Source organism: Strix aluco, chromosome 4 (genome assembly GCF_031877795.1).
Source record: "Strix aluco isolate bStrAlu1 chromosome 4, bStrAlu1.hap1, whole genome shotgun sequence".
Classification (NCBI taxonomy): domain Eukaryota; kingdom Metazoa; phylum Chordata; class Aves; order Strigiformes; family Strigidae; genus Strix; species Strix aluco.
In genome coordinates, this window is record NC_133934.1 from 27,490,261 (window position 1) to 27,504,751 (window position 14,491).

General features: G+C 39.7%; 2 protein-coding genes across 7 annotated transcripts in view; one reads left to right on the forward strand and one right to left on the reverse strand.

Moving 5' to 3' along the window:
- The first annotated feature begins 424 nt into the window (after positions 1–424).
- On the forward strand, positions 425–3,254 carry SHISA3 (shisa family member 3). Of its 2 annotated transcripts, none has more exons than XR_012622919.1 (2): positions 425–484; positions 1,853–1,974. XR_012622919.1 is itself a non-coding variant. In XM_074821380.1 (2 exons), the coding sequence occupies exons 1-2, from the start codon at positions 630–632 to the stop codon at positions 2,302–2,304; spliced, it is 744 nt and encodes a 247-aa protein (XP_074677481.1). In that variant the 3' UTR covers positions 2,305–3,254. The 2 variants fall into 2 exon arrangements, 1 of the variants encoding a protein (XP_074677481.1); XM_074821380.1 differs by lacking the exon at positions 425–484 and adding an exon at positions 630–921 and having other exon boundaries at positions 1,853–3,254.
- Positions 3,255–7,073: 3,819 nt separating this feature from the next.
- ATP8A1 (ATPase phospholipid transporting 8A1) overlaps positions 7,074–14,491 on the reverse strand; it is a 130,161-nt gene continuing 122,743 nt past the window's right edge. For all 5 annotated transcript variants that reach the window (XM_074822428.1, XM_074822426.1, XM_074822429.1 and 2 more), the window contains 2 exons: positions 11,959–12,050; positions 7,074–11,614 (listed from right to left, as the gene is read on the reverse strand). In XM_074822428.1, the coding sequence (XP_074678529.1) occupies positions 11,517–11,614; positions 11,959–12,050 (190 nt within the window). In that variant the 3' untranslated portion in view covers positions 7,074–11,516. The remainder of the gene's footprint in view (positions 11,615–11,958; positions 12,051–14,491) is intronic.

Below are 14,491 nucleotides of genomic sequence, written 5' to 3' on the forward strand. Positions count from 1 at the left end.
CCCTCTCCCTTTGGAAAACAAAGGTGACGGGCCTGATGTTTGACTAAAAGAGGCTGTAAATCTTCTGGGGATATGCCGCTACGTCTTTGCACATAAAAAGTATTGAGGAAAGGAAACAGGTTAAAAAGCAAAGGGTCTTAGTAATAGATCATACGCTGTGCTTGTGTTTTTTTAACTCTTAGAAGCACAGGGCCGCTTGAATAAACTGCCAGTGCACTAACCCCTCCGCTTTGGGGCCCCGCGGGGCACGCCGAGGTGTGCCGGCCGGGCTGGCAGACTGTCGGTTCTGCAGAGGGGCCGAGCCGCCGGGCAGCGCCCGCTGATCCGGCCGCAGACCCCGCTCCGTCCGGGATCGCTCCCGTCCGCCCCGGTGCGACTAAGAGGGGCCGGGGGGCCAGGCGGGCAGCGGCGTGCGGGACGGCGGGGGGGGGGGGCAGCCCCGGCGGCGGAGGAGCGCGGGCAGCGGCCGGGCCGGGGGCGGCAGGTGAGCGCGGGCGGGCGGCCCCGGGGGGGCGCGGCCGCGGGGGGGGGAGCTGCCCCCCACCCTCCGGGCGCGGCGCAGGAGGCCCCGCACCGCACCCGGGGCCGCCCCCTGCCTTGCCCCGGCGGGGCGGGCGGGCGGCGGGGAGATGGCGGGGCGGCGGCGGGCGCCGCTGCTGCTGCTGCGCTGGCTCCTGCTGGGGCTGCTGGGCGGCGGCGGCGGGGGCCAGCCCGGCGGCGGCGAGTACTGCCACGGCTGGGTGGACGGGCAGGGCGGCTACCACGAGGGCTTCCAGTGCCCCGAGGGCTTCGACACGGCGGCCGCCACCATCTGCTGCGGCTCCTGCGCGCTGCGGTACTGCTGCGCCGCCGCCGAGGCCCGCCTGGAGCAGGGCGGCTGCACCAACGACCGGGAGCCCCCGGACCCGGGAGTCACCGCCCGTGAGTGCCCGGCCCTTGGGTCCCGGGGCGGGCGGGAGCCAGCCCCCGCGGAGCATCCCCCCCCCCCCACCTCCCACCCGCCGGCGGCCGCCCCTGCCTGGCTTGGCCCGGCCCGGCCCGGCGGGTGGGCAGGAGGCGGGCGCGGCTCCAGGTGCGCACCGGGAGGAGGCGCCGGGGGTGCGGGGCCGCGGGCGGATCGCGGCTGCGGGAGCGGCCCCCGCGCCGGGCGGCACAGCGGGCGCCCGGGCGTGCGCTCGGTGGCCAGACTGCACCGACAGAAGGGGCCCCCGCAGCGGGACCCACCCCACCTGGAAGGCGCATTTGGGTTTTAAGTTTGCATCGGCAGACTTAACTGCGTCTATTTAACTTTGTTTTTCCCGGAGGTGAGAGTGGGCTCCGGCTCTCAGCAGCCACAACCCCACCGTGCAAGGGGCCGTCAGGTTTTCAAACAAAAGAAATCCGGCAGCGCACACGGAGACTAGTTCCCCAAGTCACATATTCTGGGCTTATTTTCCACTTTACCAGTGGAAGCGAGTTAACAGCATCTGCAGCACTTGAGCTGCGCCTGCAGTTTCAAGCTGTTACACTGGACAGCCCCGACAGTTTCGAGGGGTGAGGGAGGGGGAGAGGAGCGCAATTCTTGAGTGAAACGAAACTAGAATCAGCAAATGGGACATGAGAGAGACAGCTTTTACCATTGGTAACTATGAGAACTGTCAGCAGAAAGACATTTTGACTGGTGTGTACAGGGTTTAAACTTCGATTTTGTTGTAATAATGGTCGAAAGCTCTGTCTTCCGAGCAGCTCAGTGTGTTAGTGGGACAGAGACAATGTGGGGCTTCATAAACTCTATGGAGCTTATTTCTGTGCAGCAGACCTGTTACTTCAGTAGGCTAATGTGCACGGCTTTTCTTATTCTTTCTTCTCCCAGAACCAATCTACGTTCCATTCCTCATTGTTGGATCAATATTTATTGCCTTCATTATTGTGGGCTCTCTGGTAGCGGTTTATTGTTGCACATGTTTAAGACCTAAACAACCGTCGCAGCCAATACGATTTTCTCTGCGGAGCTATCAGACCGAGACTTTTCCCATGATCCTGGCCTCCACGAGCTTCAGGACGCCATCGAGGCAGTCCAGTACCGCAACAAGTTCCAGTTCGACCGGTGGCTCGGTTCGCAGGTTCTCCTTTCCCCGGGCAGAGCCAGGGTGCCTTGTGGCATCACCACCTCCGCCGTACACATCTGGCTGCTTCCAGACAGCCCATGCAGTCCACCTGACCCAGCCGTCGGGATTTCTGGTGTCACCGCCGTACTTTGGGTATCCGCTCCAGCCAGAGCCTACCCTGGCTGGGAAGAGCTGCTCCGAGTTTAGTCAGAGCTGAAAGGAGTTGGGAAGAAGTAACGCAGCCTTCAGAAGCGCAGGGACCGCTGCTGCTGGGTGTCACGCTGGCATGCTCTGTGGCTGCCGAAGTCAGAACTGTTCCCCTGGGTGAGTTGCCCTTGAAAAGTGCAAGGTCTCATTTGGGATCTCGTTTCCCAAACTTGGATCACACTTACAAATGAATTGTGAAATATTCCAAACAGTTGCTCTAAAAACTGACTGCTCTGATCGTTCAGTCTTAATTTGTGTGGAACGTGCTCAGAGACAAGTAGAAAACCCATTTTGGGGTAAAGGTACTCATTTCACGGTGTTATAAATGACATCTTAACCCTAAATGCTATTAATTTAGATAACAAACAGTGGCTGTGTTCCACTGATAATAATCAGACTAGTTCTATAAAGCAGTAAAAAGCGTGAGAAGAGAGGAGTAATACTTACTAAAGAGGATCTTGAAAACAGCTGACTGCTTCCCACTTCCATGAGCAGTGAAAATAAGAGGAACAATTTTACTACAGATACCAAAATCTATAGTTTTTTTTTAAAAACCACATAATATACCTGAACTTACACTGCATATTTGTATTACTAAATTTTAACTACAATAGATAAAATGAGTACTAATTAGGCTAGTTGAAAATGAGCCAATCCTAAGCAGCCAAATAATTACCTATGAGAAAAGCAGAATGTATTCAGTGTATCACTAATAACTTCTCCGCATAAAATTCTAAAAATGGCATTAAGCATTTTACAGAAGGAAGTATTTATTGTTGGCTTTTTGCTCAGCAACGTCAAAGTTGGACAACTGATCATAAAGTTCTATTTGTAAAATTAGCCATGTATAAAATGTAAAGACAAGCTTGTAATTTAAAATGTATTTACAGCATTGACAACACTAATTATTTAGTAGTCACACACAAAAAATTTTATCAATAAACTCTAGTTGAAATGTTGTGTCATCTGTATGTCTCTCTACAGATAGTGTTTGATGAGCAAGTTTTCATTTTGATGGTGTAACTATACTGTATTTTTTCCAGTTAAAAATAGTTAATTTTACATCTTTAACTGCACCTGTTGTGCAGATTTAATATCATACAAAATGCTGACTGTATAGCAAACTAATGGACTGATGAATGTCTTTTATATGTAGCTGTGGTAAAAATGTGGCAAAAACTACACTGATTAGTAGGAATAAATTTTGTTTGCCCTTCTACATTCCTTCACCCAAGTAAACCAACAAACCAAATGGAAGAAGAAAAAAACGCATCTAAACCAAACATGCAGCAAGCAAATGGAAAACACACAAGAAAAAATGCAGTCACTAAAGGGCTTCTCTGTATACTTGTTTTTGTGAGCAAATGAAGTCATTCTGTGTGTCAGAATCCACAATATCAGAGGCTGAACTTTGCTATTTTATCAGCCCCAAACTCCCTGTGTATAGGATCTGTTGAAGTGCATTACAGCTGACCTATTTCACAAGTACTAGCATATGGGTGTATATTAAAATTACAGCACACTTCTCTGTATTTTAGAAAAGCTTCATTGGCTGTTCCTCAATTGATGAATAATTTATTTTTCTTAGCAAATATCTAGCAATCAGTATCTTGGCATTTATGAAAAAAGTATTTTGAAATAACCCTTTTAATATGCTTTTTATTGCATAATTAACATTACAATCCAACAGATTTTTTCTGCTTGGAAATGCGGTTTCTAAGCAGAAAGACAAGTTGTATGCAATGATGTTTTAAGTAATAGGCTCTAGCTTGAATACTCTAAGTTTTACAAACTAAAATCACGATACCCAATAGTGTATATGTTTTACAAAACTCTAAAAAGTAGATTTCGAGCACTTGGGAAATTAATTGAAAGGTAAGTGTTTTAGCTTGCAGGTTTTTTTAGAAACAATCTTCAAGGAAGGGGGTGGGTAGATTTTTGCCCACCTTTGTTGATGTTTCATAGGACTCTTCACTGCACATTTTGAATGGGTAAGAAATACGGGACTGTTCATCAAGTAACTTTCTGTAAAAATCTTTTAATACCAGCTGTTGTTTGGAAACATCCTGTGAGATCTGCTGATCATTCCTGCATAGAGCAGAAACAGTAATACAAACTGTTTTTTTCAAATTATAATTAGTAGAAATCTTTCTTTAGTAAACCAAGGCAACACAGATCCTTCCGGAAGCAGAAACCTGATAAATTTTAGCTAAGAAGGTGCAATTTTATGTACCTTTAAAGAGTGCCTAGTCATCAGAGCCACTGATGCAGGTGGTGAGTAGGTGAAATTTAGTTTTCCTCATAGGCTGTACACAGAGAAGTCAGAGGAGTTGGACTGTTAATTGTCTGTTAACATTTGGTGGTGAACACTGAACAGGTCACACTCCTTCACTGTAATGGTCTCAGTGGGCTCTACAGTCAGATCTGTGAATGTTTTAATGCAGAGATGGATTTTTGCTACACTTGAGTACAGGCTTACAGATTTTAATGATTATTCAGCCTAAGTAAAGGCTGTGCAGTTTGCCATGTAGTGTGAAAAACAGCCTAGCGGGGAAGACCCCTCTGAGCTACTTCCTTTCCTCCCCTGATGCTACATAATGAGTTTGACCTTGTAAAATGCTTGAAGAACCTGACACACAGGAATAATTTCATTGAATCAGACTTACAGAAGTCTGAAAGTTTATAGAGTGCTAAGCACCGACCGGTGGCCAGAGTGCAACAAATCCTGCAGACGGGTGTCTCAGGCTGGGAAAGATCAGGTGTAGTTAAACTATCTGTACTGGGTTACCCGTAAAGCAGGTGAGGTGGGGATTATGCACCATCTGCAAATGGAAAAAGAAGAATCTGTAAGTTAAGAAGAATCTATAAATTATTGTTCATGTAGCTACAGTGGCAGTGACCTATATAGCTAAAGGGAGGCGGACAGAATACAAGCCCACGGACAGAAATGCTTGTTGCCTGTGCCGGTGGTTTCCAACCCAGATGCAGTCAGGGTGCAGGTGAGAATGCTGAATTTCCTTCCTAATGAAAAGAACCTATTGGCACTAGATGCTCCTATGATTTATAGAAAATAGTAATTTTTCTAAAACTTGCAGACAACACAAGTGGCATTCTGATACAGTTTTAATGACTAATGAAAGTTTGGAGGGCTAGATGTATGCTTGAACTAAAATAAATTGCTACCAGAAGTAACATTTACACACTATTTGCTTTACTGCCATCCTTATTTTTTAACACAGTAGGTTTAACTATTTCTTTAGTAATACTGGAGTTAGTTCATATTTTATTAGTGACACCAAAATACAATGAAAAATCATGGTAAATGGATTATTGTCATTCACACACATTATGCACAAAATGCTTTGATTGCTATTAATTGGTAATGGCAGGTCTGAAACCCAAGCCTTCTGTGGGCAAAGAATAATAGTGACATGAACTAGATGAGCCATTTGTTTTGTATTTCTACATTTTGGGTTTCTTAAGTGTGTATCTCCAAAATGCATCAAAACTTTCCAGTGGTAGGAAAAACATTACACATACTTGCAAGAATGTCTGAAGGATTTTATTTGAAACTGGGTAAGCAGTATGGTATATGGCTATGTAAACTCATGGATTATTTGTCATACTAATCCCACTGGAATAAAAAAAAAGTGACAATTTCAAAATTAGTTTGTCACTACTGTTCAGTTACAGCTTGACAGTAACATTAAGGATATGGAGTCAATTTTCAGCGCTGTTTTTCTGCGTACTGCAATGTGCTCCGTGGACCTGATACTCTGAACAGAGCTGTTTTGAGGGGGCTGCTGCTCAACGATACTCATGTGAAGTTTTTCATTCACAATTACACTGAGGCTGTAATTCAGTAATGCTGCCTTCATTAGCAAAGGCAGAAGAAGAAATGCCTTTCTTTTTATTCTCTACACTTGTGCAAATTCAGGGGGCTGTGGTGTAAATCAGGTTAGTGAAATGATTTAGCTTAAAAGTAACATTTGCCGTAAGAAAGGAGGGAAAGGATTTGAAAGGGAGTCTGGATCATTATAAACTGGATTATAACCTGAATAATTTCAATGGCCTCATGACTGCCAGTATAATAGAGGTGGTGACATACCTTGAGGTAGAAGCTCCTTAAACCAGCTCTACCATTAAAGACTGGGCATCATGAAACTAACAGTGTGAAAGATCCAGCTATTATCGAACCTGCCTTGACAGAATACAAAATCTACAAAATAAATTAATTGTCTACTGTGTATACAAAGAATCAATCACATATCTACAACCAAAACTCAGTTTAGGTTTGGATATGCTCATTTATATTCAGTGGGTGGGCACTGTTAGGAGAAAGAAATAGTCAAAGGATAAAGTATTTATCACTGTCATCTGAAAAAGGAGATGATGTTTCCTTATTCCCGCTCTATCATTCTTGTACTGCATACTTCTCTTTCAAAAAATGGTATCACCACCAGAATATGTTAGGGTTCTGCTGCAAATCACTAAATTGCAGACTCCTGTGCTCCTCCCCCCCCTTTTTTAAAAAAAACCCCTTTTTCTGGACATCGTATGAGAACTGGAAAAGACATCTCAAAATAGGCTTTTAAAAATAACCTTAAAACCATTTTCTGCTTTTTCAGTTTACCTTAATAACATAAGAATTCTTTGGTATTTGTGAAATGCTATTTCTGGTATGTCCCATTTTAAAGAATTCAAAAACAAGAGTGATGAGATATATGTTTTCCTTTGAAAGTAATCCCTAGCATTTGCAACCAATCAATTCAACAAAACTTCTTCATTTAATGGCAAAGTTTATTCATTTTTTAACAATTAAAAGACAAAACATTTAAAATTTGCAGTTCAAAACATGCACATTCACCAAATGCCAAATGACATGTAACACTGCATAGAACTGAATGTGTTACTAAAAGAGAAGAACTATTTATAAACCACAGTGCATTTAACATCCAGTTAAAACTAAACCTGAGAAACTACCATAAACACCGAGTCAAAAAGTCTTCATTCATGCAGCTTCATAATTTCCACAACAGTTTCAGCAGTAATGGCTTAGTGGAGCTGTAAAACCTCACTTTACCTTGAATGCAAATTTTGCTATTACAGATTGACTGCTTTTTGCAGCAGTTCATACATATCAAACACTGAAAATCTTAATGAAAAATTAGGTTGAAGTAGAAAAACAATATTAATGCATTTATGGCTTCTATTCTACAATAAAGAAACACCATAAAATATGATTTAAAAAAAAAAATTGTTCTGGTCACAGCTTTGCAATTACAAATCACTCTCTGTATGGAAATGCTTTAAGTATCAACCCTCCAAAGTGCCCAACTTTGCACATCATTGCTCAGAGTAGTCCTTATACTCACAAACAGTCCAGTTGAAGCCCATGTGAGTAATGGTTTGCATAAGCAGGAACCAGGTTTGGAATGCTAAAATATTCCTTTGTTTAATAAAGATCTATTGGCTAACAGTGAGGACACTGGGGAAGCAAGGGCAGAGGGGGGGAAGGAGAAACTAATTTGTTGAGTTTTGTTACCAGTGAAAACATCCAGTACCAAGAAAGTTGAACTGACAAACTCATTTGCTTACATAGCGCTAGCTTCTCGATATATTATGAGCAGACTTTTAACAAAGGCATTAAAAAACAGGGAACAGCAACCACCATGCATTGCCTCAGAACACTTAGAAATATTGCCTCATGCAGACAGAATGATAAATTCATCAGAACTACAAGTGCTTTTACACAATACATAAGAAAAAAAGGGAAAAAACTTCTCTCCTTTAACACATATTTCAAATTACTCATCATTCAAGATGGGTTTAAATGTAACGAAAGAAGTCTTAAGACACTTAACGCTCATCTCTGTAACACTGAATTTTATGGATGCATGTGGACATATAGGAATCTTCAGCTATCTCTCAGTGTTTGAAAATATTTTATTTATCATTTTATACAAATAGAATGATGACTAAGTATAAATCTGTTGAAACTGCTTTGCAAAAATAAGTGTAAAATTAGGAAATGGCAAGAAAAAATTCCAAATACAAATTATCAATAGATTTGTTAAAATTTTTTTCCTGTTACTCTTTTGAATCATTTATATATATATGTATATATTTAAAAATAATCAAGCAACAGCATTTATATAAGATATCTGATTTCTAAGTGGCACTGGTTCAACTTTTTGATGGAAATTTTTAATACTAACTTGTAGTTGTTATGCAGTGCACATGAAACAGATGGAAAAGTCCATGTGAATTCTATATTTAATACAGATTTGAATTTTCAAACAGTAATAACAGAGGCATTGTTACAAGCATTTTTGCCTAAACTGTTTTTTCTTTAAACAAACATCTGCACAATCCCCTTATTTTAACAAAGATATGATGCACTAACAGGATGGTAACAGATTATATTACTTTGTACTCAACATGAAAATAAAGTGCATATTGTATACTTGACCTGATTTAAAAATGGGCACACATAGCTAAGATGATCTTATATTTTCAAATGGAAATGTATGAGCAATCAAAAAACATAGTTAGAATTGCCACATTGTGTTTTTACTATTTCCAAGAAGCAGTATCTTCCAACCACTAATTACCAGAAAAAGTATAGAGACAGGAGAAAAACCCATCAGAAGTAATAAAACTGAAAAATGCACTTTGTGAAATAATACTTCAAATTCTGTAAAGATGTAAGGATGAAATGCTGTGATAAGACTATCTTAAAAACCTTAAATTACAGTCTAAATTTAGAATCTTAGAGCTGTTTCAACTGCTTTCTTCCTCTTTAAGATCATTAAACTGGGGATATACTGTGTGTTGTTTTCCACAAACTGTATTGCAATGGTGAGACCGAATTTTACTTCATAGGAATAATACGAGATCATGTAAATTTCTCATTGTAAATATTTTACAATGTGTTCTAGTCCTTGTGTCCTTTTCTGCAAAATCAGCAATTAAACCATTTAGAACAGAGAAAAAAAATAATAAAAAAAAAATTACCCATAAAGAGAGTATGTATAGATTGAGTTGTTTTATATGAGTTAAGTACACTGAAAGATTATAAAGGAGCAACAGTGTCATGGTTAATTTCAGAAATGTTTTGAAGTTGGTCATTGTCCCTTGGATGACAGAAAATAAGGATTCCCATTTTAGGAAAGGGGCATGCCCCCAAATTTTTTCTTGCCTTAGGTCAAGTGATTTGGCCCTCCCATATTGATCCATCTATTTATCTATGCCTGAAATGGCTTTTCTGAAGGCAGTTCTTGTCTGCATGACTGACTGGCAGTACTGTTTCTAGTGGGATACGTTCCCTTTGTCCCCGTGTCTTCTGTTTTCTGTTTAAAGATCACTCCGGGAAAGTGAGAGGAAGACATTGCATAACATGCATATGAAATGCAGACTGTCTTCCCATTGATACACCTTCCTAAGTATGTACTTTCATACAGTGCCTTTTGTTGGGCTTTCCATATGTATCTGTAAGTTTCTCTTAGAATGGAGCATCAGAAACTTGGATAGTGCAATAAAGTTATATGTTAAGTTTAGTTAGATGAAAGTCAAGGAGGTAAAGTCACCTTTAGTAAATGTAAGACTAATGAAGGAGGGCAAAGAAAAGATGGGAATGGATGACTTGTTACTCTTAAGTTGAAAGTGGATGATTTGGAGAGCAAAGAGGAAATTCTTAATTTAACAGATCACTGGGGATGTCATTGTTCTGTTTTTCCATCTAGTTGATCTCTGTTCGAAGAAAAAAAAAGATCATTTCTATATAATGCACAGAAATGTAATTAAAATCAACTGCTACTATAGAAAAATGTATTTTAAATGTAATTATGGTGGCTTTTAAACTCAGAATTAACCATGGACTAAAAAGCTACAATGTGATTTAACTAAATTCTGAAGTTAAAGTAGCTTTTCTTAGTTTGAAACCTGATGGTTGTTGCATGGTAAGCTGAGAAATATCAAGTATAACTACTTTAAAAAGCCATCACAATGTTCTCATTTAACACCTCCCTCCTTTTTTTTTTTTTTTTTTTTTCCCTTAAACCAGGCATCTATCTTTTTCTGCAGTCACTTCCTCTCCATTCTTCATTAAAGGTGAGAGTATACAGGTATTCTGCATGACCAGAAAGTTGTAAAGAGGCTGCTGCAATGTATTTCACACCTTTATAGGAAGTGGCTTTAGTGCAAATAAAACAGTACATACCACAGCCTAGTGAAGGGCATGCTTTGCTCTCTATTTCAATGTATACATTTCAAATAATTTAATATAAAAAATTAAAAATTTAACTATTTTTAAAAAATAAGTTAAAACAAATTTTCTTTTGAACCTACAGTATAAGCAGATACAACTAAGCATCGCAGAAATAATTAAAGTTTGCTAAAGGGAAGTAAGGCAGAAAAATTGAACCAAATAATACGTGTACTCAATTTTTCAAGGTGGCAGCCATTTTCAACATATGCAATACTAAATGAAAATAAGGGGAAAGCTTGTATAAGGCCAAAGGTGCAAAGACTTGCAGTTTTGAAAGCAAATGCCATAAAGGCCAGACTCACTGTACTGTAAATCTTTCTCCTCAAGTGCGGAGACTCAAGCATGTAGTTCTGAGATCAGGACTGGAGTTAATTTCCTTTCAAATTATTTCTAACAACAGAAAACATTTATGGAACTTCTTTGGCAAACGTTTTTCGGTTTGTTTGACATGAATGTCTATAAACATCTCGACTCAAAATCTTTCTCAAGGAAGGTGAATGAACACCATTAAGATGCTATTTTTTTCAGCACTTGTTGAAATCAAAGGCTTGTTATCAACCATATTTAAATATAAACACTTAAAAACCTTCACAGATGCTAATGGTCTGTTTATGTAAAGTATGTTTAGCGATCTGACCATTGCCTTCCGAGTATATGACCAGTATTGAATCAACTTCATTGTAAAATAAGCAAGCTGGCAAGATACAAGGTAAATTCCGATCTGTTTACAAAGGCTAAGCAAATACTTGTTAAAAAATTTAGAGATGGTGTTTTACAGTATAGTTGCACAGTGCTTATGTCTACTGAATACACAAATCCAAACTTTATGGAACAAGACTATCATAGATCTTTAAAACTCTGATAACTGGGCCATGGTCACAGCTCCCAGCCAAGATCTAGTAGTCTGTCTCACAAAAGTAACTACTAAGGCCTAAATCTTGAGCTGTGTTCCTTCACCATTCCTCAGGCCTTTGTTTTGTGGTATCGTAAGCTCTTATTACTTCAGACTGGGAAACGATTCCATTTTCATCTTGAGAAAAGGCGTAGCCATCTGCAGATACAAAACAAAACAGAAACCAATTAAGTTTTGATCCCATTTTTTTGTTAAAGCTTTAATAAAAACAGCTTAACAAAGGTTAATAGAGGGGAATAAACCTCTTTTCAGCGGTTAGTAGATAGAAAACCCAGGCCATTTCTTAAATAATTTTGCAATTGTAAAATAACAGAAAGAACTGTGCAATATCTTAGGAATGAAGAGAAACCTACCAACAGGCCAAGAACACTGTCTACTGGGTTTAGGATACTACATCTTTATTATAAACAAATGCAGTGAAAGAGGATTTTACTTCTATATTATTAATGGATATTAATTTTTACTTGTCAATGAGCACTTACGAAGCAAGTTTTGCTGCAGTGAGTCAGAGCGATACAAGTTCACATGGTTCTTCTTAAAAACATTCTTCAGTAGTTGGGCTCTTTCAGTTAAGCTAGAAAGAAAATGGAGACGTGTGAAAAATACTTACTTATTAAATACAGTATCCCTTTATCTTTGACTCTGTTAAATGAAAATTAATTATTAAATGAGAAGTGTTGATTCTTCTTTTTCAATTGTGCCTGAACAAGAACACGAGTAAAAGTGTGTGCAAGGGCAGATTATGAAGTCCAGATCCCTGGTAATGTTTTTACTTGTCACAGTACAGGCAAAACATCTGTGTGAAGCACTGTTGTGTGCTGACAACAAAAATAAATGAATAATATTGTAAACATTTGAACATGACTCCTTTAGAAACATGCAGTGTAAAGGGAAGGCACTGGCTTCCTTGATGTAGCGTGGCTTGATCAGTGCCAGGCTGAATTACAGTCTTCCTTTTTCTTACATAAGACAGTGCTCTTAGCCTCTACTGACACAGAAACCCAAAGGGATGGGAAAAGAAGATGGAGGGGAAGTCAAATCTGTGGTCATCAGCTGTGTGTACAGAAACATATTACTTTCATGAAGTGTTGTAGCAAGGTGTATTCCACGTGAAACTCTAGAGGGTGTTTTTCTGGAGATCATACCCAAATAACAGACTACTATTACTACTAGAGTTTGGTCACTTCAGCTCATCTCCTTCCTTCTCAGCAGTACTGTGTCTGTTGTGTTATGTGTTTATTGTGCTTTAATGTGATTCAAGCAACTCCATTTCAGCCCAACTAGAAAACAGGAGTATTAAACAGTTTTTAAACTGAGACTCAAGCATCAGCTGCATGCTGCAAACTGTAGAGAATGGAGTAGTGAAGGTATCAGGTTTCCTTACTGTCCATCTCTCTTACATTTGAAGTTCTCTCAAATAGGATCCTACATTAATAAATAAATAACAGATGGACTAGCCATAGCTCAGAAAGCTTTTGAAATCTGACAGTTTTGATAACATATTAAAGATGTGCAAGGGACTATATGAAAAAAAAACCTCACATAAAACCTTCAATTTCTTCCTCTGGATTTGATCTTCACTGTGTATTAGAGCTTCTGTTTCAGAGAAATACCAACCTATCATTTAAACATTTCCAGTGCTGAAAAATCCAGCCTCTCCCCATGTGAACTGGTCTAAAAATTAGTTATCTTAAAAAAAAAAAAATCTTATGTTTATTCTGAGTATGTAGTGATTTGATTTGGTTATAGTTTTGCTGATAGTAACAGATTTCACATACCTACATTACTGAGTTTTGATCAGTCAAATGACTTTTTAATATTGTCAATTAGCTCAATAGACTTACTTTCCCAGGCTACCAACCAGACTAAATGGTGCAAGAAATGGCTTCTCTTACTAGATTAGCACTGAATCATTAAATTAGAAGTGCTCACTGTTTCTTCATTGAGTATATACTTATATATCTGAAGTTGAACCACTGTGTTAAACTGGAGATACTAATGGTCTACCTCCCCTTTCTGGTCCCCTCCAGTCTGGTAGTTAAAGCATATACCCAGAGGTGAAAGCTTGACTCTTCCAAGTTGGAGGAGGGAAATAAACCCACTATTCCAACACCCATAGAGGAATGTTAACTGCAAAATCTACAGGGTAAGGGGATAGGCAAGGTAAACTGCTTCTGTGGCCATGTTTTGAATGAAAAGATGGAATGAGACTTCCTTGTAAAAAACGAATTAGGTACCAATTCCAGGAAAGCAGTTGGCATCTGCTGACTGAACCAAGAATGGAGAGGTTAGAGTACTGAGACACACCTTACTCAGTGTTTTCATAAGCTACCTCTTTGGGGATTTTTTTTTTTTCGTCCTAATTGCTCCTCTAGGATGTGTAGGAGCCTTGTTTTTTAGTTCAGAGCTACAAACTGTTAAAGTGACAGGATTAATAAAAATTTTGGACTGACATTTAAACCACAAGGATACTCAGAGTGAATAAATAAATAATGTCATGTAAGATGGGAGGTCAAAGAGGTGGAAGACCGTGTGAATACTCAGATACAGTTATCAGCTGTATCTCCTTTGCAATACATCTGAGAAACCTTTCTTCATGTGAGTTGAAATCAGCAAATTTCTATGAAATTTTTGGTTTTGACAAGTGTTATTTTTTAATAAAAAACTATTTTATTAAAAACGTAGCAGGCCTATTCTAGCATATTTGGTACCATCATTGTTCTTTGCTTGTGCTCCAGAATGAAATGTTCAGATTGCTTAAATGCTAAGCACTGAAAATAGTGCCTTAAGTTTTACAAGAACATGAAGTATGCACATTTCTTAGTTTATGTATAATGAAGTTTCCACTGCACAGATCCGATTGCTGGTACAGAAAATACAAATTAAGTAGGAAATACATTTGGGAAAAGAAAAGTGCTTCCAGCTATTCAGGTATTAAATTCTGCTCTATTCTTATACTTGAAATACTGCAGGCTCTTTATTATGAATCATCCTGTTGCCATTCAAAAGCATATT